Source organism: Pogona vitticeps, chromosome 6 (assembly GCF_051106095.1).
Source record: "Pogona vitticeps strain Pit_001003342236 chromosome 6, PviZW2.1, whole genome shotgun sequence".
Taxonomy (NCBI): domain Eukaryota; kingdom Metazoa; phylum Chordata; class Lepidosauria; order Squamata; family Agamidae; genus Pogona; species Pogona vitticeps.
Window position 1 is genome coordinate 122,042,725 of NC_135788.1, and position 20,430 is coordinate 122,063,154.

Consider the following 20,430-nt stretch of genomic DNA (forward strand, 5'->3'; position numbering starts at 1 on the left):
TTTCAAAACAACTGGGCAACAGACACATGCTGTATGTTTAGTTCTCCTAGGGCAGCAAGAGGACTAGAGAATCCTTTCTTCCTTCCTTCCATGGGTAGGCAGGAGCCTCAATGGGCACTAGATGGCATGGCTGGACTCCAGGTAACGTCCACCCAAACCACACAGTACAACAACCCTAAATAAGACATATTCTCCAAGACAACATGCATCTGACTTCAGCCTTTACAAGTTCCATTTAAAAAAAAGAAAAACAGTCAAAGATAACCATACTTCAAAGGCTGGTACAGGAAATTACTGGTGAGTTGATAAATCCAGAAAAGCTTTTGGCAGCCCTTCAGAGCAAATGCTTCTGGCCTTGAGTGTACCAGAAGTGTATGTGGCCATCCCAATAAATCCAACCAGCTATGGCTTAGGTCTCTCGCTGGTCAGGAGAGGCAAGGCATGGTGCAGGGTGCTGGTGGTGGGAGATTCAGATGCTGCAACGCATAGGATGCTCAGCAGCACCAGCATGCAGCTGGAAGGCCCAGGCAGCAGACATGCATACATGCATGCATGCATGCATGCAGGGGCTACTGATAGATCCCGTCAGGCTTCCCTCGCAGCTCTGGCTTACTGCAATGGGCATGTTGGAGGACAAAGAAGCCTTTGCTTTCTGGGATGTTTTGCTACTGTGAGCCCACTGTGAGCTGGAAACATCTGGCTGAGTCTTCCTCATTTTACTCTTCCAGGCTTGAGGAGGCCTTCCCTCCAAAGGCCCCACCGCTTTCTCCCCAGTTAAGCAATGGGAGGGCCGAAACATTTGGGGAGGAAGAGGCTGGGGTTTCCAGTTGCAGGTCAGCAGGCCAGGCGCTCATGGGCAGCTCTCTTTTTCGCCAGGTCCATCCTGGACTCTTTGAAACCACGAGCCAAGTTTCCACAGCCAGCACAAGGGACTGTTTTTTGTTTGGCCCAAGCCATTGCTCCTGACCTCTGAAATAGCCTGCCTTTGGAGCAGATTGATTAAACTGTGCCTCTGAGCTTGTGCAGAGCTGCCTCCCTCCGCTCTCCCCCCCCCCCCGCCGCTGCTCATTCACTTGGAGGGGTTTTTAAGCTACACAGGAGGTTTTGTTTGTGAAGGACATTATGGCCCTGGAATCTTTCAAGGCGCGTCGCCGGATAGAGCTGGCCTTTCAGAAAGTGCCCAGAGACAAATCTGGCCAGTTCTAAACGTAAAAAAAGGGGTCTCCCCTCCCCCCCCCCCGGTCGACTTCCCCAGCTCTCCTGAGGGCAGCCTTGGCCAACAGCACTTGAGGAAGGCCTGGGTCGTATCCAGGGCAACCGTCAACCCTTCCTCCTGTTTGGCAAAGATTCCCTGCTGGCTGCTGCCTTTGCCCCCGTGCCCTCCAGAGAGGGGCCCAGAGGGACCGAAGCCCACTAGGCCAGGAACCAAAGACCACCCCAGGAACGTGAGCAGCAGAGAAAGAGACGGAATGGACACTTGTGTGCTTCCTGCAGCGGGAAGCAGGACGGGTCTGCAGTCCTCCCTCCGAGCAGCCTTTCCACTCGGTCTCACCCACAAAGAAAATGACATACGTTTTGACATACAGAAAGTTCTTCCCCGTTTTATTTCTGCACAAGACAAAGCAAGGCACCCAGCATTTTGTACAGAAGGAAGGGTGGCAGCACGACACAGGAGTCAAGTTGAGGATGACAAAATGAGGAGGAGGATCGTTAAAGCAGACCTTCCCCAACAAGGATGATGCCTGCAGGCACCCAGACTCCTCGCCCCCTCCCCTCCTGGAAGGGCAGGACGTGCCTGTCCTTCCGCGCAGGGTGTAGGCGTCTTCCCTGCCACCACAGCCCCCCAAGAGTCCCCTGTGCTGGTGAAGCTTCGTTCCCTCCTCCCTCCAGCGGGTGAGCAAAAGCATAGGGCAGGGCAACTGTTCCGCTACAGAGACCTCAGGAAGGATCAGCCCTTCAGCCGCATCGTCATCCATGGGGCCCTGATTCCTGGGAGAGGAGGGAGGAGGGGCTCCCTTCCTCCTCTAAATGAGGGTCAGGTGTTTGTCCTCGGCCAGCCCATACCTGCCCTTGTGCTCCTCAAAGAGCTGGACCAGCTTCTCCAGGTAAGTCGCATGCAGGTGATCGATGGCTTCCCGGGAGGGGTGTGGGGTCTTGGTCACAAGGATTGGGGCCCCCACTGCAGGAGAGATGTGGGCAGGCAGTTAGTATCCTCAAGTGTGAAAGGTTCCCCTCTTCAAGCTGGGGAATGGGCCAGGCTCACTGGGAAAAAAGGGTAGGAGAACCTGGGCTCCCTCCAGAAGAGACAGCAGAGCACCCTCTGCAGGCCTTTGCTGCCCCCCCCCATTTGCACCCCTGGGAGAAAGAGAGCAGCAGCACCCCTCCTCGGAAATCCAGACTGCCCAGGAGGGAAGCTCTGCAGGCAACCAGCAGTGGCCCTCTCCCTCCGCCGCTGCCCCCCCAAGACTTACTGGGAACTGGGAAGGAGGATAGTCAATGGGGTGGCACCTCCTTTTATGGAAGTGGGGCTGGCTTTGCAAGTTGCTTGTGGACTGTGTCAAAGTGGCCTCCAACACACTGGTGGGGAAGGGTTCGGCCAGCCTCTCTCTCTCACACACACACCCCCGGGAGTTGCAAGAGGCCCAGCTGCCTTGCCAGGCCTCCGGGGCCCCACAGTCACCGCAGAGCAAAGTCCGAGGCTGCAGGCACAGGGAGCTTTAGAGCTGGCTGTTGTAGGTTTTTCGGGCTGTTGGGCTGTGTTCTGAACACAGCCAAACAGCCTGGAAAACTTACAACAGCCATCGGATCCTGGCCATGAAAGCCTCCGAGAATACAGATTTAGAGCTCTTTGCAAAAATGAGTGAGAAAACAGAGACGGGAGACCAGGGGCCGGCTGGCCAGGCAGGAGGAGTTGCGTCAAAGAGGCAAAGGGTGAGCTTGGCAGTAAACGAGAAGAAAGGAGAGACGGGTGGTATCACAAGTGCCTGAAGGCACTGGATGGACTCCCTGAAGGAGCAGGAGAGCTGTCGCCTTTCCCCTTCCGGGCTGCTGGGAAAGAGAGCCAAGACCTGTGGCAATCAGGGGAGGACACTGACAAGCCACCTTCCCCCAAGATGCCCCTTTGGTGGTTAAGGCCTGCGTTAGGATGCAGGACGAGCCCGTTGGCACACATCCTGGCCCCCGTGAGAGTCGATGACGGCCTGAGCAGCCAAACTCACCCACGGTGTGAATCGGCCTCCGGAAGGGAAGGAGGCCAAAGCTGTACTGGAAGACGCCGCGGGCATGGAAGAGGGGCAGGGCCAGCCCCATGGCCTTCTGAAGCCGCTCCTGGATGGTACGGATGACAGAACCTTGGGGGTTGGAGACCTGGTGGAACAGCTCATTCTCCCCAAAGGAGAAAACAGGGACCAGGGCAGCTCTGGGAGAAGGTGGGATGCAAGAAGCAAGGGAAGAGAAGAGAAGGCATTCAAGTCGGGGGGTCGGGAGGGGGCTGTGCTCTCAGAATTCACACTCTTGTTCCCGACACCCCGGGGCTGAACCCGTTCACCCGTGGAACCTGCAGCCTGAGTTCTCAGCTGCCTCAAGCAACACTTCTCCTCCCGTAACCCTTACCTTCACTCTGCCGCGGACACCCAACACCCCAAGGTGCAAGGTGTTGTGAGGGAGAGAGGCAAAGCAGAAGAGATGCCCCTGGAGGCCATCAGTCCCTCCCATCCAGCTGTGCTTCAATCCTGCCCAGAGAGAACTCACTCCCATCCAGCTGTTCTGCTCACCCCTGCTGCAGTGCGGTTTTAATGAACCCCTTGCGGCTGAGGACCTGGAGGGTGAGAGCGCCTGGGCGGGCATCCAAGGACTCTGGGGGCCCTCCGACCACGGCCACCGCAACTTGGCCCCGGCGTTCCTGGCCCAGGAGGTAGCAGGCACTGGCCTTCTCTGAGGAAACCAGCCCTGAGGGGAGAGAGCGCAGAGGTGGGCTCAGGGCTGCGGCAGGCCCAGGCCCCGAGGGAGGGGCGGGGGGGCTTTTGCACACAGCTCCAAGGGGCTCCACGGGGCTCCTGCCAGCCTTGCTCCCACAGAGGTGTGGCTGGGGGGCTCCAGTTCCATCCCTCCCATCAGGAAGAGGGCCACAAGGTTCACCTGCACACATAATGTAGTCCCGGAAGAAAGGCACCTTGAACCAGAAGGGCAGCATCAGCAAGTGGGGGGTGAGGCCCGGGAACTGCTCCGAGAAGCCCGTGGCCTCCGTGCAGAAATTCCCAAAGGCACCAGCGACCAGCACCCCGTGTGGGTGGAAGCCAAAGATGTAATTGTGGGATGGATCCAGATGGGCTGTCTTCACCAGCTGGAGGAGCAGGAGGTGACAAGAGGTCAGGTTAAAGCAAACACCCAAAAACGCAAGCAGATGGTGAGAGAAACTGTCAGGTCCTCCCCTTCCTCCCCCCCCCGCTGGAGAACGAGGGGGGGAATGCAGGGGAGAGGGCATTTTTGCTGTTCCCTGCAATACGGGCAGAAAAAGGAGCCTGCCGGAGCGGGGCCCTGCAAGGACTGTCCTTGCGACCCCCCCCCCCCCGCCACTCCCTACTCAGGCGCAGGCAGGCAGCTCCCCCGCCCCCGCCCACACTTGCTCTCACCGTGATAGGGAAATAATCGCGGAAGTAGCGCCAGAGGGTCCAGCGGCGCACCCAGGCCGATCGGCGACCCCCGCGGGCCGGCGTGTCCCAGTCCAGGTAGAGCCAGGCCGCGTAGAGGACGGCCAGCGCCCAGCCCTCGCCCAGCAGCAGCACCAGGTACAGCACCAAGCAGCATTGCGCTGGAGGGGGGGAGAGAGAGAGAGACAAGGGGGCAGAGAAAGACGCCGGCGGGCCTGGGTTACTCGCGACCCTCCACGGTCCCTCACCCCGGACAGGAGTCGCCGGGCCGCGCCTTCCCTCTCCGCGCGGGGAAACACTGCACAGCGCCCACTGAGCAGCCTCCCCTCTGCACACGCCCAGAGGCACTGGGGTAGATGTGTTTCTTCAGAGCGAACCTGTTTGCAGACCTCTCCTCCAGCCCATTTCGGCCCCACAAGCTAGGGGTCCTCCTCTCTCTCTCTCTCTCTCTCTCTCTCTCACACACACACACACACACACACACACAGCTGGGTAGGAAAGACCCGCTTGGCCCCCAAAAGATACACGCGCGACCTGGCTTCGGCAAACCGCCCTCGCCGAGAGCGGCCCACGAGCAGAGGGCGGTCGGAGACCAACACGCTCGCTTACCAGGGCAGCCCCAGGGAAGCCCTCGCTCCTTGCCGCTAGGCTAGGCTTTCTTCGGAGTAGGGCGGGGGGGGGGAAGCAAGGAATGTGGGAGAAAAAGTGCGGCACCGCGAAAGGAAAGGACCGAACCGCGCCTGCTCGCCTTCGGGAGCCCCTCGTGCTGACATCGGAGGAGGAGGGATGCGTGGGGACCCACCGCAAGGCCTGTCCTCGAGGAAAGCAGGCGCCTGGGCTGACCCTCCATACCCTCCCCCCGCCAGAGCTCTCTTCTCCCCCTCCCCAAAAAGAGCCCCTCTCCCTCCCTCCCTCCCTCCCTCCCTTCCTCACCTAAGGCCAGGAAAGAGAAGACCCACTGGAGGACGGCGGCGGTTTGGAGACGCCGCCGGAGGGGCAAGCGCAGCGGGGCGAACTGAACCCACATGGCGAGCGCAGCGGGGCCGAGACCGCAGCCTGGCAGCCTTCGCCGAGCGCTGGAGCTTATCACGGCAGAGCCACGCCCCGCACTCGGATTGGCCCCGCCCGGCTCTCTCCGTCCCCCACGCCGAGGAGGCGGAGGTGAGGAAGGCAGACGTTCAGCCGGTACTGCCTCCCTTCCAGGGCCGCGCGTGGGGCGCGTGCCTGGCCGGCAGCTGTGCGGGACCGGGAAGGCGCGAGGCTCGAAGGCGTTCTTCCGACGGGTCGCTGCCGACTGGCCTTGGACCCGACGGCGGCGATGGGAAGCAGAGTCCCGGGCGGGTCGCTTGTCGGTGCGTCCCAGCGGTTACAACAGAACCGTCCCGTGCTCTCTTCGGCCAGAGCTCTTTGGCAGGCGGGGGTGAGGGAAAGGCACGCTGCAGGAGCAGGCCAGAAGACCGCTTGCTTTCCCTCTACGGTTCCCCTCCATCCAGGAGCAGAGCTCAGGGTGCCGAAGCGGCTTCGGGGCGGACGCTGATGGTCGCTGCCCACATTCTGGCCCTCCAGAGCTCCCCCCAAAAGGAGGTTGGCGGGGAATTTCGTCTCCTGCTTCCTTCCCCCAGACCCCCCCCCCGCCCCATTGTCTATTTGTGTTTAGCTTGGCAGAGTTAAATCAGCGCTCAGTCCCAGAGGAGACACATGGAAATATACATAAAGCAGTTAAAACAAAAACAACAAACTTTATTGAGAAAGTTAGACTTAGTACAGAACATCCTCAGCCCTATGTCTTTGTAAAAGGAAGGTGGGGGATGGAGCCCACCTGACAGAAGGAGAGGCAAGAAGAAAGGAAGTCAGGGGGTGACAAGGTAATAACCACCTCCTCCTGAGAGTCTGGGAAAAGTAGAAGGGAGCAAAGGACAGAGGGGGGAGGAGGGAGGAAAGAGTAGCCAAGAAGCCCTGCCAAGCCCTGCTCTCCAGCCCCTCTGGTACTTGGGATACAGAAGGGATACAGAAGGGAAGATGCCTACACCCCCCCCCCTCCTGGTTTCTCTGGTTCCAGGACTCCCCAGTTGTACTTCCTCTTTTGCCACATTTATTTATTTATTTTATTTATATTCCGCCTATCTGGTCAGTTACGACTACTCTAGGTGGCTTACATCATAAAAATACACAGGAAATGTATAAAAGGAAAAAATTATTATGTAATGAACACATTCCACAAGATGGGAGGCAAACAGTAGGGGAAGAGAGGAAAGGAAAACATCAGGGATTAACTGGAGGGAAAGCCTGCCGAAACATCCACGTTTTTAGTTGATTTTTAAAGATACCCAGTGAGGGAGCCGCGCAAATCGCCGGAGGTAGATTGTTCCAGAGGCGAGGAACCTGTGTCCCTGCCTGATACTGGCCAATCAGCCCTCCCCTGGAGAGAGTTCTGATCACCTCGGCTGCTCTTTGGGAGGCTCTTCTGTGGAAGCAAAAGCGTGTTAAGGATCAAGGTTGGCAACCCTTTCCCAGAGGCGACCTTCAAAAAGCCTCTGGAGAGCCAGCAGGTCACCGTTTGCAGGCTTCACTGCCCTTGAGGACTGCCCTTAGATACAGCAGTTGGGTGCCCTCTCAAGAGGCTGCTGTCCCAAGAAGGGGCCTTGGGTCCAGGCTTCAGGTGGCCAAGCAGGCTCCTCCCCAGCTCCGCTGATGGCAGGCCCCCTCCTCAGTGTCGTATGACGGCATATGTTGTCTCTTGGCCTCCGTGGCCTGGCCTGTTCCGTGGTGGCTTTGGGGTCTGGCTCTTGGCATCTGGCAGCATTAAGGTGGCATAGAGGAGATTTGGCTCCACAGGGGGTTTAAGTGGGCAGGGTGGAGACTGGGGGGTAGCAGGAGGGCCAGGGTGGGGGGTTCTGACTTCTGGAAGGCAAAGAGTTGAGGAGACACTCATCCATGAGAAGGAAGGACACAGCTGCCACCCTCACAGCTAGCCCCACACCCTTCCCCCTCCACTGGAAGTCCTCCTGGCTGGCCAAGGACAGGTGGGCAGAAAGGCCCAGCCAGGCTTACCTTGGAAGCCAACCTCTTTATGTTCCATCGTCCCTGGTCTCTTCTTGCTTTTGCCTGCAACTCTCCTGGGAAAAACAAACAGACAGACATTCAGACTGGCACCTGCTAAAGCCGCCTCTACCGGTCATCTGGAGCTGCCCGCCCACACGGAGCTTCGATTTGCCACTGGAACCAGGTGGCATCTTGGCAACTACCCCACCTCAACTGCCCCCCACCCATCCAGTTCCATTGGTGGCTCACCACCTTTGCTTCCAGCACTGCCCGCAAGGTGACTCTGTGCAGGACAGTTGTGGGAGAATGAAATACAACTTGGAAAACCATGCAGGTGGGGGTGGGGGTGTACCAGAGAGGCCATAGAGGTATGAAAAAACTCAAAGAATGCTGGCCGGCCCAGCCAGATTGTTCCTGGAGCAAAGGCCAAACGATGCCTTCCTTCCACCACATGCCAACTCCAGGGCTTTGAGTGCCTGAAGTTCTGCCTGTACCTTCAGATGCCAGCTCTGCGTATCACCTTTTGCCTCCTGCCTCACCTGGTCACATTGCATGGCCAGCTCAAAGGAAGAAGGTTCACTCAGGCATCTTGTACGTCTGCAGCCACTCCTGACACTGGGAAGGGCGCCAGTTCAGGCGAAAGTAGCCGTGGCCCCTGTGTCCTGCTATGGCAGCCAGCCCAACCCAACAGTGGGGCCGGGGCTGATCCTTGCCCTGTGCTTTGCCTGTGAGCTTCCACAGCTCGGGAACCCAGCATTGGAGGGCTGAGCCACAACAGCACAGGGTGCGGGATCCAAGTGGGAAGGTGGGCCAGCAGAGACATTTCAGAGAACCGAGGAGGGCAGCAAGGCCAGATGGGCAAGGACTCACGTGTTTTGAAGGCAGCCTGGGCAATGACCTGGAAAAGGAGAAAGGGGAAGGTCTGTGTCAGAGAGACGGTTGGGTGGGGAGGGGGGTGGAGAGCCAAGGAGCTGCAGGGCAGGCTAGGCACTCCATTCTCTCTCCCCCCCCCCGCTGCCCTGGAAGACCTGTACCTAATGAAGAGGGGGCACTACGAGGACCCCCTGACTGGAAGCCCCAAGGTTGGGTGGGGGTGGGATTCTTCAGGGAAGCAGTGCAAACCCTCAGGAATGGAAGGGTGCCTGAGGCTGAGAAAATGGGTAGGCAGAAGGCCGTCCCTCATCCTCCTTCCTTCTCACGCATGACTACAGAGTCATTGTTGTTTCGACAACTCTAGGACCCCATCGGACTAAAGATGTAGAATCTGGGAGCACGATTCTACAAACAAGAGCTCTGACACACACACACACACACACACACCCAGCAAGCCAGCTCTGGACACCGCACCCATCTTGAGCCGGCTACCTGAATCTGCAGGGATCAAACTCAGCTCATGAACAGAGGCTGGACTCCAATTTAGCTACTACTGCACCATGGGACCCCAAAGAGTTCAGGGCCCCCCCAAAGATGGTGGTGGTCAGGGCACACGGGAGGGGACCAAGCCCGGCTTTCTCCTGCCTCAAGATGTCCACAGCCACGAGTCATGGGGACCGAACCGTGCTTCCATTCTCTGAGCGTGGTCACAAAGCGACACGACCAGGAGTGTGCACTTGCTGACGTCCCGCTTGTGGGTTTCCCAGGATAGAGGGAAGACCTAACGGTCTGTTATGGGAACAAAATGTTGGGATGACCTCCAGCACAAACCCTGAAGTGGCTTTCCACGGGGAAGCAAAGCGCTTTATCTCCAAGGCAGACCCAAAAGCCAGCCAGCAAACAAACAAACAAAGGTTTAAAAGGGATCAAAATGAAGGAGAATGTTCCTGCAGACAAGGCTTAAGGCCACCTTGACACCTTTTTTTTTTAACAAGAAAGATGGGGTAGAATCATAAAACCATAGAATGATTAAGTTGGAAGGGGCCTCTAAGGCCATTAAGCCCAACCCCCTGCTCAATGCAGGAATACAAATCAAAGGATATCTGCCAGGTAGTTGTCTAAATTCCTCTTGAAGGCCTCCAGGGCTGGAGCGCTCACCACCTCTGCCAGAGGTCATTGGTTGCCTTGTCGTACCTCTCTTAGAGTTACAACATTTTTCCTGATATTCAGCTGGAATCTGGTTTATTGTAACTAGAGCCCATTCTTGTGTATCCTGTACTCTGGGATGACTGAGAACAGATCCTGCCCTTCCGCTATATGACAGCTTTTCAAGTCTTTATAAAGTGCTATCATATCTCCCATCAGTCTTTTTTTCTCAAGGCTAAACATGCCAGGTTCTTTCTACCTTTCCTCATAGACCTTGGTTTCCAGCTCCCTGATCATCCTTGTTGCTCTCCTCTGAACATATTTCAATTTGTCAGCATCCTTCTTAAATTGTGGTGTCCAGAACTGGACACAGTACTCAAGGTGAGCCCTAACCAGTGGCAAATAGAGATTTGGAGACTATACTTGTTACTGCATCCTAATATAGAATTTGCCTTTCTCTCTCTCCTCTCTCTCTCTCTCTCTTTTTTGGTAGCCACATCACACTGTTAGCTCATATTCAGCTTGTGACCTACAATGACTCCAAGATCCTTCTCGCTTGTAGTGTTGCTGAGCCAGGCATCCCCCATCTTGTAACTGTGCAACTGGTTTCTTTTTCTGAGGTGCAGTACTTTGCAGTACTCTGTCACGTTCCCGGGGGTTACAACAGCCAAAGTCCAATAAACCAGTCCAGGGTCAAGAATACCAAGAATGCAAAGCCAATGTCCATAAATCAACTCACAGAATGAAGTCCAGCATCAAAGTCTAGAGTCTGATACACAGCATAGTCCAGGGTCAGAGTCCAAAGTCCAATACCAGTGTAGTCCAGGGGCAGAGTCCAGAGTCAGGAACACGGTTCAAGAAGCATGGATGCAAGCCAAGGTTTTGACTCCTTGCTTCCACAGAATTTCTGGCTTCACTGGGAGCTGTTTTATAGTAAAACAGCTCCTTGAGTTGCTGGAAAGCTTTCTATCCTGTTAATACTCAGGACTAGATGAACGTAGGTTTCTGTGGACAGCCTTCGAGCGATCCTCTGATCTCCTTGACCTAAGTCTTTCCTGAAGCCTGGCCCGAAGCTTGTCTGCTGTGGAAGGAGAATCTGGAGGCGGTTCAGGTGTTTCTGATCTCTCAGCATTCTCTTCAGCCACAGTTAACCCTGCTGGTTCCAGGTCTTCGGATGCACTCATGACATATTCTGACACCCTCTCTCTAGATGTCAAGCTGGATAAACGCATCGGGAAAGCAGCTACCATGTTCTCAAGACTCACAAAGAGAGTATGGCTCAATAAGAAGCTGACGACATATACCAAGATCCAGGTCTATAGAGCCTGTGTCCTTAGCACACTCCTGTACTGCAGTGAGTCCTGGACCCTTTGTGCACGGCAGGAACGGAAGCTGAACATGTTCCATATGCGTTGCCTCCGATGCATTTTTGGTATCACTTGGTAGGATAAAGTTCCAAATAGAGTAGTCCTAGAACGAGCTGGAATTTTTAACATATATACATTACTGAAACAGCAACGTCTGCATTGGCTTGAGCATGTCGTGAGAATGGCTGATGGTCGGATTCCAAAAGATCTCCTGTATGGAGAATTAGTGCAGGGAAATCGCCCCAGAGGTAGACCACAGCTTTGATACAAGGACATCTGCAAGCGGGATCTGAAGGCCTTAGGAATGGATCTCAACAGATGGGAAATCTTGACATCTGAGCATTCAGCCTGGAGGCAGGTAGTGCATCATGGCCTCTCCCAATTTGAAGAGACCCTTGTCCAGCAGGCCAAGGCAAAGAGGCAGTTACAAAAGCAGCAAAATCAGGGAGCTAGACAGGGGACAGATTGGATTTGTCTTCAGTGTGGAAGGGATTGTCACTCTCGAATTGGCCTTCTCAGCCACACTAGACGCTCTTCCAAGTCCTCAATACCATAGTCTTTCGAGACTGAAGGATGCCATGTGTACTTTGCACTTATCGCTGTTGAATTTCATTCTGTTGTTTCCAGCCCAATACTCCAGCCTATCAAGATCATTTTGAATTTTGTTTCTGTCTTCTAGGTTGTTAGCTATTCTGCCCAATTTCATATATTCTGCAAATTTGACAAGCATTCCTTGCACTTCCTCATCCAGGTCATTAATAAAAATATTGAAGAGCACTGGACCCAGTACTGAGCCTTGGGGTACCCCACTTGTTACCTCCTTCCAGTTAAAGAAGGAGCCATTAATCATCACCCTCTGCGTAAGATTTTCTAGCCAATTCTGAATCCACCTGACAGTTGATCTATCCAGTCCATACCTAGTTAGCCTGCTAATCAGAATATCATGGGGCACTTTGTCAAAAGGGAACAAATATTGTAAATAAATAATTGAATAAGGCAGGCACTCCTCTGAATTTGTTCATTAATTAAAACATTAGAAGATGGGAACTGGCTAATTTCTCACAAAGCAAGTGGGCAGAATAGCAGCTCCATGTTCAGATATTAGCAGATGTAGAGCCTTCTTTCGAAGAAGGCTGAACCTTTCGTATAATAATAATAATAATAATAATAATAATAATAATAATAATAATAATAATAATAATAATAATAATAATAATAATAATAATAATAATAATAATAATAATAATAATAATAATAATAATAATAATAATAATAATAATCTGATTTATACCCCGCCTATCTGGACTACCAGACCACTCTAGTCTATTATGGCTAGTCTGGGGGGGCCAAGCAGACTTGTATTTATTTCATTTTAATGTCACCTTTCTCTTGGTGATGAGGACATGTTGCTCCGGATGAAGAGCTCTCTTGTGAAGTCCAGGTCAGAAGGACAAGGATTTCCAGGACCAGAGTCTCCACCCACCCCAATCCCCGCTCTCTCTATGTCTCCCAGTGACTGTGTCTGTACTACCTTTTTTCCAGCTGAGGTACATCATCAGCACAAGAGAGATAGCCATTATGGAGAGAATTGGTCCTACCACCAGACCAAGAATGCTGTAGGGTTGTGTCGGGGCAGCTGGAACAGAGAAAGAGAGAGAACATACGCAAGCCAAACTAAAACCAGGACTTACTCAACATAACGTGTGAGAAAACGCATCTTCCATCCTACAGCCCAAAACAGTGCCAGGCATCCAGATGGTACCAAAGGGTCAGTTCTACTCTCTTTCCAACAGCTGGCCCATTCAGATGGGTGGGGAGACCTGCAGCTTACACATGCTCCCTAAGCCCACCCACCCACCCTCTCAGGCTGGGATTCAAGCCAACTGGCCTGGGAGGAAAGTGCCCCTTCTGGGAATGACTTATGGAGAGAGTGGCAGGGGGCTGCATAGAGAGGGGGGGTCCAGATCAAGGTGTGGTATGCAATCACCTGCTGTGACTGTGAGGTTTGTTCCTTTGATGGACTGCCATGTCTTCCTCTTTTTTTCCGTCTGTACAGAAATACGGCAGAAATAGATATTGCTGTCCAACTCCGATAGGCTGCCAATTTGGATCGAAGCCTCATGCTTCTTCTCTGGATCTCCAACCAGAGAGACCCGTCTTGAGAAGTTTTTGTGGGTGTACAGCTTCTGTGACGTGTGATTGAACAGGTAGGTCTGGCTGTGAAACGATCCCAAACGCCAGTAGACCCAGATGTCTGGATTTGGGGGAACCTTCCAGGAGTAGCTGAATTTGCAAGGGAGGGTGATCGATTCCTTGGCCTGTGCAGAAAGGTGACATGGTTGCCAGATCGAAAATGTGTCTCCAATGGTGCCGACGCCGCATTCTGGGAAGAAAGCGAGGAGGGGAGAAAAGGAACAAAGAGAGGAGGTGAGAGGAGGAAGCCAGCTTCGCCCTCTGGGTGTACAAGCACAAGGGAGGTCAACTTGTGACTCTCTGGTTGTTGTGGGACTGCAGCTCCCCTCATCCTGGACCAGCCCAGCCACGTTTACCGAGCCCTACACGGTCTGAACCTGGCCACATATGCATGGAGAGGGCCAACAGGACTCTACTGGAGAAAAAGCCCAGCTTCTCATTCGAAACTCAGTGTCTCTGAGAGAAAAGCCACATCAACACAGAGCTGGTCAGAAAAAACCATCTGGACCTATGGAATCAGTGGGAGGAATGCCTTTGTCAAAACGTAACAGAGCTGGGACCTCACAATCCCAACCGATGACCTAATGGGGAAGCTTTCCTGGTGGCATGTTTCCTCCTCCTCAGCCAAGGCCCTGGTGACCTCCAGAAGGAACCTTCGCTCCCGGCCCGGTTTGCAGCTCTCCCATCCGCACCATGTGGCAAAAGCCAGGGCACTTACGGAAAGGCCTGCGTGGAGGTGGAGGTGGGGTCTCCTTGCTCCTCCCATATTTGAGCTATGCACAGATGGTGGTGAGAGGAGGGCCCGTATGAGGGCAAACGTGGTGGACTGAGTCCTGGAAATGAATTTCACCTTGTAATGAATTAAAACACAGGTGCCTTAAGTCAACAGTTGTTATTGTATTTGTTGTTTAGTCATTTAGTCGTGTTTGACTCTTCGTGACCCCCTGGACCAGAGCACGCCAGGCCATCCTGTCTTCTACGGCCTCCTGGAGCTGGGTCAGATTCATGTTGGTCGCTTCGCAGACACTGTCCAGCCATCTCATCCTCGGTCGTCCCCTTCTCCTCTTGCCTTCACACTTTCCCAACATCAGGGTCTTTTCCAGGGAGTCTTTTCTTCTCATCAGATGGCCAAAGTATTGGAGCCTCAGCTTCAGGATCTGTCCTTCCAGTGAGCACTCGGGGTTGATTTCCTTTAGAATGGATCGGTTTGTTCTCCTTGCAATCCAGGGGACTCTCAAGAGCCTCCTCCAGCATCACAATTCAAAAGCATCAATTCTTCGGCGGTCGGCTTTCTTTATGGTCCAGCTCTCACTTCCGTACATCACTACAGGAAAAACCATAGCTTTGACTATTCGGACTTTTGTTGGCAAGGTGATGTCTCTGCTTTTTAAGATGCTGTCGAGGTTTGTCATCACTTTCCTTCCAAGAAGAAGGCGTCTTTTAATTTCGTGGCTGCTGTCACCATCTGCAGTGATCATGGAGCCCAAGAAAGTAAAATCTGTCACTACCTCCATATCTTCCCCTTCTATTTGCCAGGAGGTGATGAGACCAGTGGCCATGATCTTAGTTTTTTTTGATGGTGAGCTTCAGAGCATTTTTTGCACTCTCCTCTTTCACCCTCATTACAAGGTTTCTTAATTCCTCCTCACTTTCTGACATCAGAGTGGTATCATCTGCATATCTGAGGTTGTTGATATTTCTTCTGGCAATCTTAATTCCAGTTTGGGATTCTTCCAGTCCGGCCTTTTGCATGATGTATTCTGCATATAAGTTAAATAAGCAGGGAGACAATATACAGCCTTGTCGTACTCCTTTCCCAATTTTGAACCAATGAGTTATTCCATATCCAGTTCTAACTGTTGCTTTGTGTCCCACATATAGATTTCTCAGTAGATAGATCAGGTGGTCAGGCACTCCCATATCTTTAAGGATTTGCCGTAGTTTGTTGTGGTCCACACAGTCAAAGGCTTTTGCATAGTCAATGAAGCAGAAGTAGATGTTTTTCTGGAACTCTCTGGCTTTCTCCATAATCCAGCGCATGTTAGCAATTTGGTCTTGAGTTCCTCTGCCCCTTCGTAATCCAGCTTGCACTTCTGGGAGTTCTCAGTCCACATACTGTTGAAGCCTACCTTGGAGGATTTTGAGCATAACCTTGCTAGCGTGGGAAATGAGTGCAATTGCACGGTAGTTGGAGTATTCTTTGGCACTGCCCTTCTTTGGGATTGGTATGTAGACTGATCTTTTCCAGTCCTCTGGCCACTGTTGAGTTTTCCAAACTTGCTGGCATATTGAACGTAGCACCTTAACAGCGTCATCTTTAAAGATTTTAAATAGTTCCACTGGAATGCCACCACCTCCACTGGCCTTGTTGTTAGACAAGCCTTCTAAGGCCCATTTGACTTCACTCTCCAGGATGTCTGGCTCAAGGTCAGCAGCCACACTATCTGGGTTGTCCGGGATATCCAAATCTTTCTGGTATAGATCCTCTGTGTATTCTTGCCACCTCTTCTTGATGTCTTCTGCTTCTGTGAGGTCCCTCCCATTTTTGTCCTTTATCATGTTCATATTTGCACGAAATGTTCCTCTAATATCTCCAATTTTCCTGAACAGATCTCTGGTTTTTCCTTTTCTGTTATTTTCATCTATTTCTTTGCATTGTTCGTTTAAGAAGGCCCTCTTGTCTCTCCTTGCTATTCTTTGGAACTCTGCATTCAATTTTCTGTAACTTTCCCTGTGTCCCTTGCATTTTGTTTCCCTTCTCTTCTCTGCTATTTGTAAGGCCTTGTTGGACAGCCACTTTGCTTTCTTGCATTTCCTTTTCTTTGGGGTGGTTTTTGTTGCTGCCTCCTGTACAATGTTACGAGGCTCCATCCATAGTTCTTCAGGCACTCTGTCCACAAAATCCAGTCAACAGTACGATGGAGCAAAGGCTGGGGATGAGGGCATCCCATTTCTTGTGTGCTTTCTTCCGGGAAGCAAAACAAAAACCCCTCACTTTAAAGGTTGTAGATTTAGAAGAGGTCGTCATGTTAGTCTGTGCTAGCATGTCAGGCAAAAGCAAAAAAACAAAACAAAACAAAAACCATTATCACCCCAAAGAGTACTAAAGGGGTCCAGTTAATACATATGAAAATATATTTATATATCTTAGCAGAACTGTAACCATCTTGCTTTCTGTAACTTGTTTTGCTACATGGATGTTCTGCTTAGGCAGGCAAGAATGAACAAAGGAGGAGGAGGGGGTGTCCATCCACGTTTTTTCCAATTTACAATAAAGGTAATTCTTAATGAGAAGTCTGCCCTTGGGAAGCAGGAGTGTCTGACAGGGAGAAGTGAAATATTGCCCACATGCAGGAATGTCTACCAATTATAGAAACCCCTCCCATTTCTCCAACTTCTCCTAACCCCTTTAGCCCCTCTTTCATGTTATTTATGCCTTATAAAAATGTATACATTTTGTATCGCGGGCACGCTTCTTCTCTGCATGTTTTCTGCAGGTGAAGTTTGCGCCTATTTGCTTGCTTTCAGCTCAAAATAGAAAAACACCTATTGAATCTCTCTTTGTCTGGCTGATTGATTAATGTGTCAGAGATAGGCAAAAAACAGGAATTAGTCCTGGGACCCTTTAATAACAAACCTATATTTTAATGTGAGCTTTTGTGGATCAAGTCCACTTCTTCAGATCACTATGTGTCTTTGTTTTGGGGCCCTGTATAACTTTATAGATATTTGCCATGCAGTTCCACTCTCATGTCTGAAGAAATGGAGTTACTCTCTTAAGATGCCACAATACTTTTATCTCCTCTATTTTTTTTCATTTCGTTTTGCTTTTGCCTCACTGCAAAAGGAGTGGCATGTACTCTTATGACCACAGTGAGGCAGTCCAGGAAAGGCAGCTGATTAATTTGTTGCCACAAAAGGAAGACAAACCTTAAAGAGAAAAACGTATGTTCTGGTAGCAGTGTATGAGGACAAGACAGCCCCAGCCAGATGCCTTGCATAATCTTTCCAACTGGCAGAGTGCAAGGTGTGTCAGGTTAGCTGGGAAGCCAAAGCCAACAGAAATGAAAAATAGGCAGACGGGGGTGAGACTTCAGGCAGGCAATGTGAGCACAGCGACCCTTTACAAAGATGCTCTGAGAGAGCCGGTTTTGTGTTGTCGCCAAGCAAGTTGGTAGCTCTTGAGAGGATAAAAGCCCCTTGGCTCATGTCCGGCCTAGGGAGAGAGGCTTAAGCTTCTGGAGAAGTTTGCTGGCTATGAAGATGCAGACCCTTAATCCGGAAAAGCTTCCGCTGTGAGGAACACATCACAATTCTGTTTATGCGTAATAATAATGATGTGCCATCAAACTGATTCCAGCTGATGCTGGCTCTCCCAGTGCTTCCTAGGTGTAAAGTAGTGCCTCAGAGTCCTACCTTCTGGCACCCCTCTGCAGCTTACCCAGGGCTGTCCAGGTGGTCAGCCACATGCCCTGGGGGAGAGCTTGCCAAACCCCCTCCCTAGGAGGCCACTGAGGACGATTCCATCGCCCAGCCTTGGCTCCACCCCCATGAGCTACTGCAGCTCAGCAGTCAGTCTTCTTAAGCTCAACTTTTCCCCAAATAATAACACCCCTCCCCGATATTGCCATCTTCTGAATGTGGGCAAGTTGTTGGTCAGGGGTTTGAGGGCATCTGCCACCCCTCGCCGCCACCTGCCCTTTGCGACACTTGGGCAAGAGGAAACTCAAGTCACACAAGGTTAACTGAGACGCCCATCAAAGCAGAGCCGAGTCAGTTCACCAGGGAAGAGGGGTTCCTTCTGGGCAGCGAATTCGTTCATGCCATTAAGGACCTTGGGTGGCAGACCCGATGCCCTCTCCCCCTGAGCAGTCCCCTCTGTTTCATGTGGGATTAGGAGCTGACCAGGCGGCAGGAGAAGAGGGGCCACAGGGCTTTGGAGTGTGATGCTTTAACCACTACCCCCGCACCATACTCCCCCAAGGAGGGTGTTTAACTCGGAGGACACAGGGAGCAACAATTTCCGCCCCCCTTTCTTTTAAGGGGAGTCTTCTGGAAAGAGGACAAGGCTGGGGGCTCCCCTCGTGGGGCTGCATGGGCAGGTGTGAACTGAAGAATACGCCCTGCAGCTTCCAAGACAGCTGGCTACAGAAACGGGGACCAGGGGAGCGGTTAGGGTTAGGGTTAGCTGCTAGCAAGCAGACCTTGGCCCCAGCCCCACCCCAGCCCTCTTACCTTCTCCCAGGCACAGAAGGGCCTGAAGCAGGAGGGTCAGCACCCAGGCAGGCAGCATCTCTTGGGCTTTGAAGTTTTGGGGAAGGACTCTCTGGGCACCACAGGGGAAAAGGGTGGCCCCCCACCCCACCCCAGGAACCAGCAGCGGTGGAGTGAGCAAATGCAACACTGCCAGGCCAGGGATTGGGTGCAGCCTTCAGGGAAGTGGTTGGGGTGTGTTGGGGGGGGAGGAAATTGAGCAATGGCAATGGGCGTGAAAGAGGGAAGTCTGGCTATCCTTCCTCCCCCGCTCACCCTCCACCACCCACCACCCCAGTATCTGCAAGTCCCGAGACTGAGGAAGTAGAGCCTGCTATGAAAAGAAAAGAAAAAAAAGGGGGGAGGGGAAGAGATGCCTGTGGAGGAAGGATGTCTCTGGGGCTCTTCCTGCCTCAGTGTGCCATGGGGGGCTACCTGCTGAGACAGCCTCCAGGTGGTAAGCACAGACTCTTGGGGCCTCTGTGTCGGCCCGGAACGGCCCTTGGCTGAGCACAGAGACACACACACACACAGGCACCACCCAGGCTGCTCCCAGTGGGGCACACACGGCAAGGGTTGTGAGCTAGGTGTGCCTGCTGCAGGATTTCCTCCTGGGCACCCTGGGCGGTTGGGGACCTTCTCTTGGCCCCAAACGCTGCAGCCGGACTGCTGACCAGGAGAGCTGGCGTGCAGCAGACAGAACCACGGCCCTGCGTAACCTCAGCTTCAGTGGTCATCCCTCTGGTTCCAGACACCACTCGAAGGGCTAGTTATGGGCTGATGGTCACCTTTACAGCCCTCCAGGACTCTCACCTCAGCTCCCCGAAGGACGTGATCCTCCCAGCCAGTAAAGCCTGGCCAGGCTTTAAGATCAGGGCGGGTGGGGCGGGCTGTCCTTCTGTCCCACTGCCTTTCTGGCATGTCTTTGGTGACGATCTGCAAGAAGGGCTTCCCTACAGAACGTCCTGCTGAGGGAGACTAGACTGGCCAACCCCCTGACCTCCTTCTGCTGGCACACAGAAACCTCCTTCTGGATGGAGGCCACTCTTTGGCAACTGAGCAAGGAACTGTTGCTGAGGACAGGAGCTTTGAAGGATGTGCTGAGGTTGAGTGGGCCCCATCTTCCTTCCTGCTCAAGTGGGGGCCTCTCACCCACCCAGGATGTTGGCGCTACTCTGCGTCCCCACCACAACGGAGCCCAAGGGACAGCCTCCCAATGGGGTTCCTTCCAGCTGCAGCACCTCTGCCTGGGGACCTCTGCTGACTCTTTGACCTTCAAGAAATGCGTGACCCTGACCTGGCCTGGGTAAAGGTCAGGAGGGGAGCATAGAAAGTGGCTGCAATCTGATCCTGCAGAGCCCGCAGGGAAGGGGAGATCAGGAAGTCTGGGCCAGAAAGACAGGCCGGGTGGATGGGAGGGAAGGCTGAGAGGGAGGAGAGGGAGGAGAGAGGGAGCATCCTTGGGCAGATCTAAGCTGATCGGAGGCAGCGGACTGAGACATTAGCCCAAAGGGCCGGAGAGGATGGGTGCCTGCCTGAGTCTGTCTGTGTCCGTGTGCCCAGGGATAGGTCTGCAGAGGCGCCAATGACAGAAAATGGCTTTGAAGCTGAAGTCTGGTCTGAGGGTGGTGTCTCGGATGCAGGAGCTGACCTCCTTGCCTTCAGAGCAGGCCTTCATGTAGGCATCGGGTGCTGGAGGGAGTGGGGCTGGGGAGAGCTAGATGTCCCCTCTCTGCCCTCTTATGGGAGTAGAAAGACACCCTGGTGAGATTCTCCCAGGAGAGATCTGGGCGGAGGCACAAATACGCCCTAGCTAGCCTCATGTACGTGTCCCAGTTTGTAAGGATGTTCGAAGGGCCATGCGGCTGGTGAGAGTGAAAGGAGGGTCCCAACCCCACTGGCTGATG

General features: G+C 53.1%; 2 protein-coding genes across 4 annotated transcripts; both read right to left on the bottom strand.

Annotated features, from left to right (window-relative positions):
* Positions 1-1,573: 1,573 nt before the first annotated feature.
* On the bottom strand, positions 1,574-5,748 carry LOC110077435 (2-acylglycerol O-acyltransferase 2-B). 2 transcript variants are annotated; one of them, XM_072977356.2, is made up of 6 exons: positions 5,583-5,743; positions 4,632-4,810; positions 4,138-4,342; positions 3,774-3,948; positions 3,219-3,418; positions 1,574-2,179 (listed from the first exon to the last, which is right to left on the bottom strand). In XM_072977356.2, exons 1-6 carry the CDS (start codon positions 5,674-5,676, stop codon positions 2,025-2,027), a joined length of 1,008 nt encoding a protein of 335 aa, XP_072833457.1. In that variant the 5' UTR covers positions 5,677-5,743; the 3' UTR covers positions 1,574-2,024. The 2 variants fall into 2 exon arrangements, with proteins under 2 accessions (XP_072833457.1, XP_072833458.1); XM_072977357.2 differs by lacking the exon at positions 1,574-2,179 and adding an exon at positions 2,222-2,262 and having other exon boundaries at positions 5,583-5,748.
* Positions 5,749-6,368: 620 nt separating this feature from the next.
* LOC110077413 (paired immunoglobulin-like type 2 receptor beta) lies at positions 6,369-20,035 on the bottom strand. 2 transcript variants are annotated; one of them, XM_020790437.3, is made up of 6 exons: positions 18,506-20,035; positions 13,065-13,460; positions 12,609-12,713; positions 8,562-8,589; positions 7,701-7,765; positions 6,369-7,550 (listed from the first exon to the last, which is right to left on the bottom strand). In XM_020790437.3, the coding sequence occupies exons 1-6, from the start codon at positions 18,561-18,563 to the stop codon at positions 7,357-7,359; spliced, it is 846 nt and encodes a 281-aa protein (XP_020646096.3). In that variant the 5' UTR covers positions 18,564-20,035; the 3' UTR covers positions 6,369-7,356. The 2 variants fall into 2 exon arrangements, with proteins under 2 accessions (XP_020646096.3, XP_020646097.3); XM_020790438.3 differs by lacking the exon at positions 12,609-12,713.
* Positions 20,036-20,430: the final 395 nt, after the last annotated feature.

What these genes read in the sequence shown, in the direction of transcription:
- LOC110077435 (XM_072977356.2), bottom strand. Translation starts at nt 5,676, where the DNA reads ATGTGGGTTCAGTTCGCCCCGCTGCGCTTGCCCCTCCGGCGGCGTCTC. An exon ending in AAAACCGCACTGCAGCAGGG is followed by an intron (nt 3,419 to 3,773) that starts GTGAGCAGAACA and finishes ACCTTCTCCCAG; the next exon opens with AGCTGCCCTGGTCCCTGTTT. An exon ending in GAGGCCGATTCACACCGTGG is followed by an intron (nt 2,180 to 3,218) that starts GTGAGTTTGGCT and finishes TCTCTCCTGCAG; the next exon opens with TGGGGGCCCCAATCCTTGTG.
- LOC110077413 (XM_020790437.3), bottom strand. Translation starts at nt 18,563, where the DNA reads ATGCTGCCTGCCTGGGTGCTGACCCTCCTGCTTCAGGCCCTTCTGTGC. An exon ending in CCAGGCTGCCTTCAAAACAC is followed by an intron (nt 7,766 to 8,561) that starts GTGAGTCCTTGC and finishes TGTTTTTCCCAG; the next exon opens with GAGAGTTGCAGGCAAAAGCA. An exon ending in TAAAGAGGTTGGCTTCCAAG is followed by an intron (nt 7,551 to 7,700) that starts GTAAGCCTGGCT and finishes TTTGCCTTCCAG; the next exon opens with AAGTCAGAACCCCCCACCCT.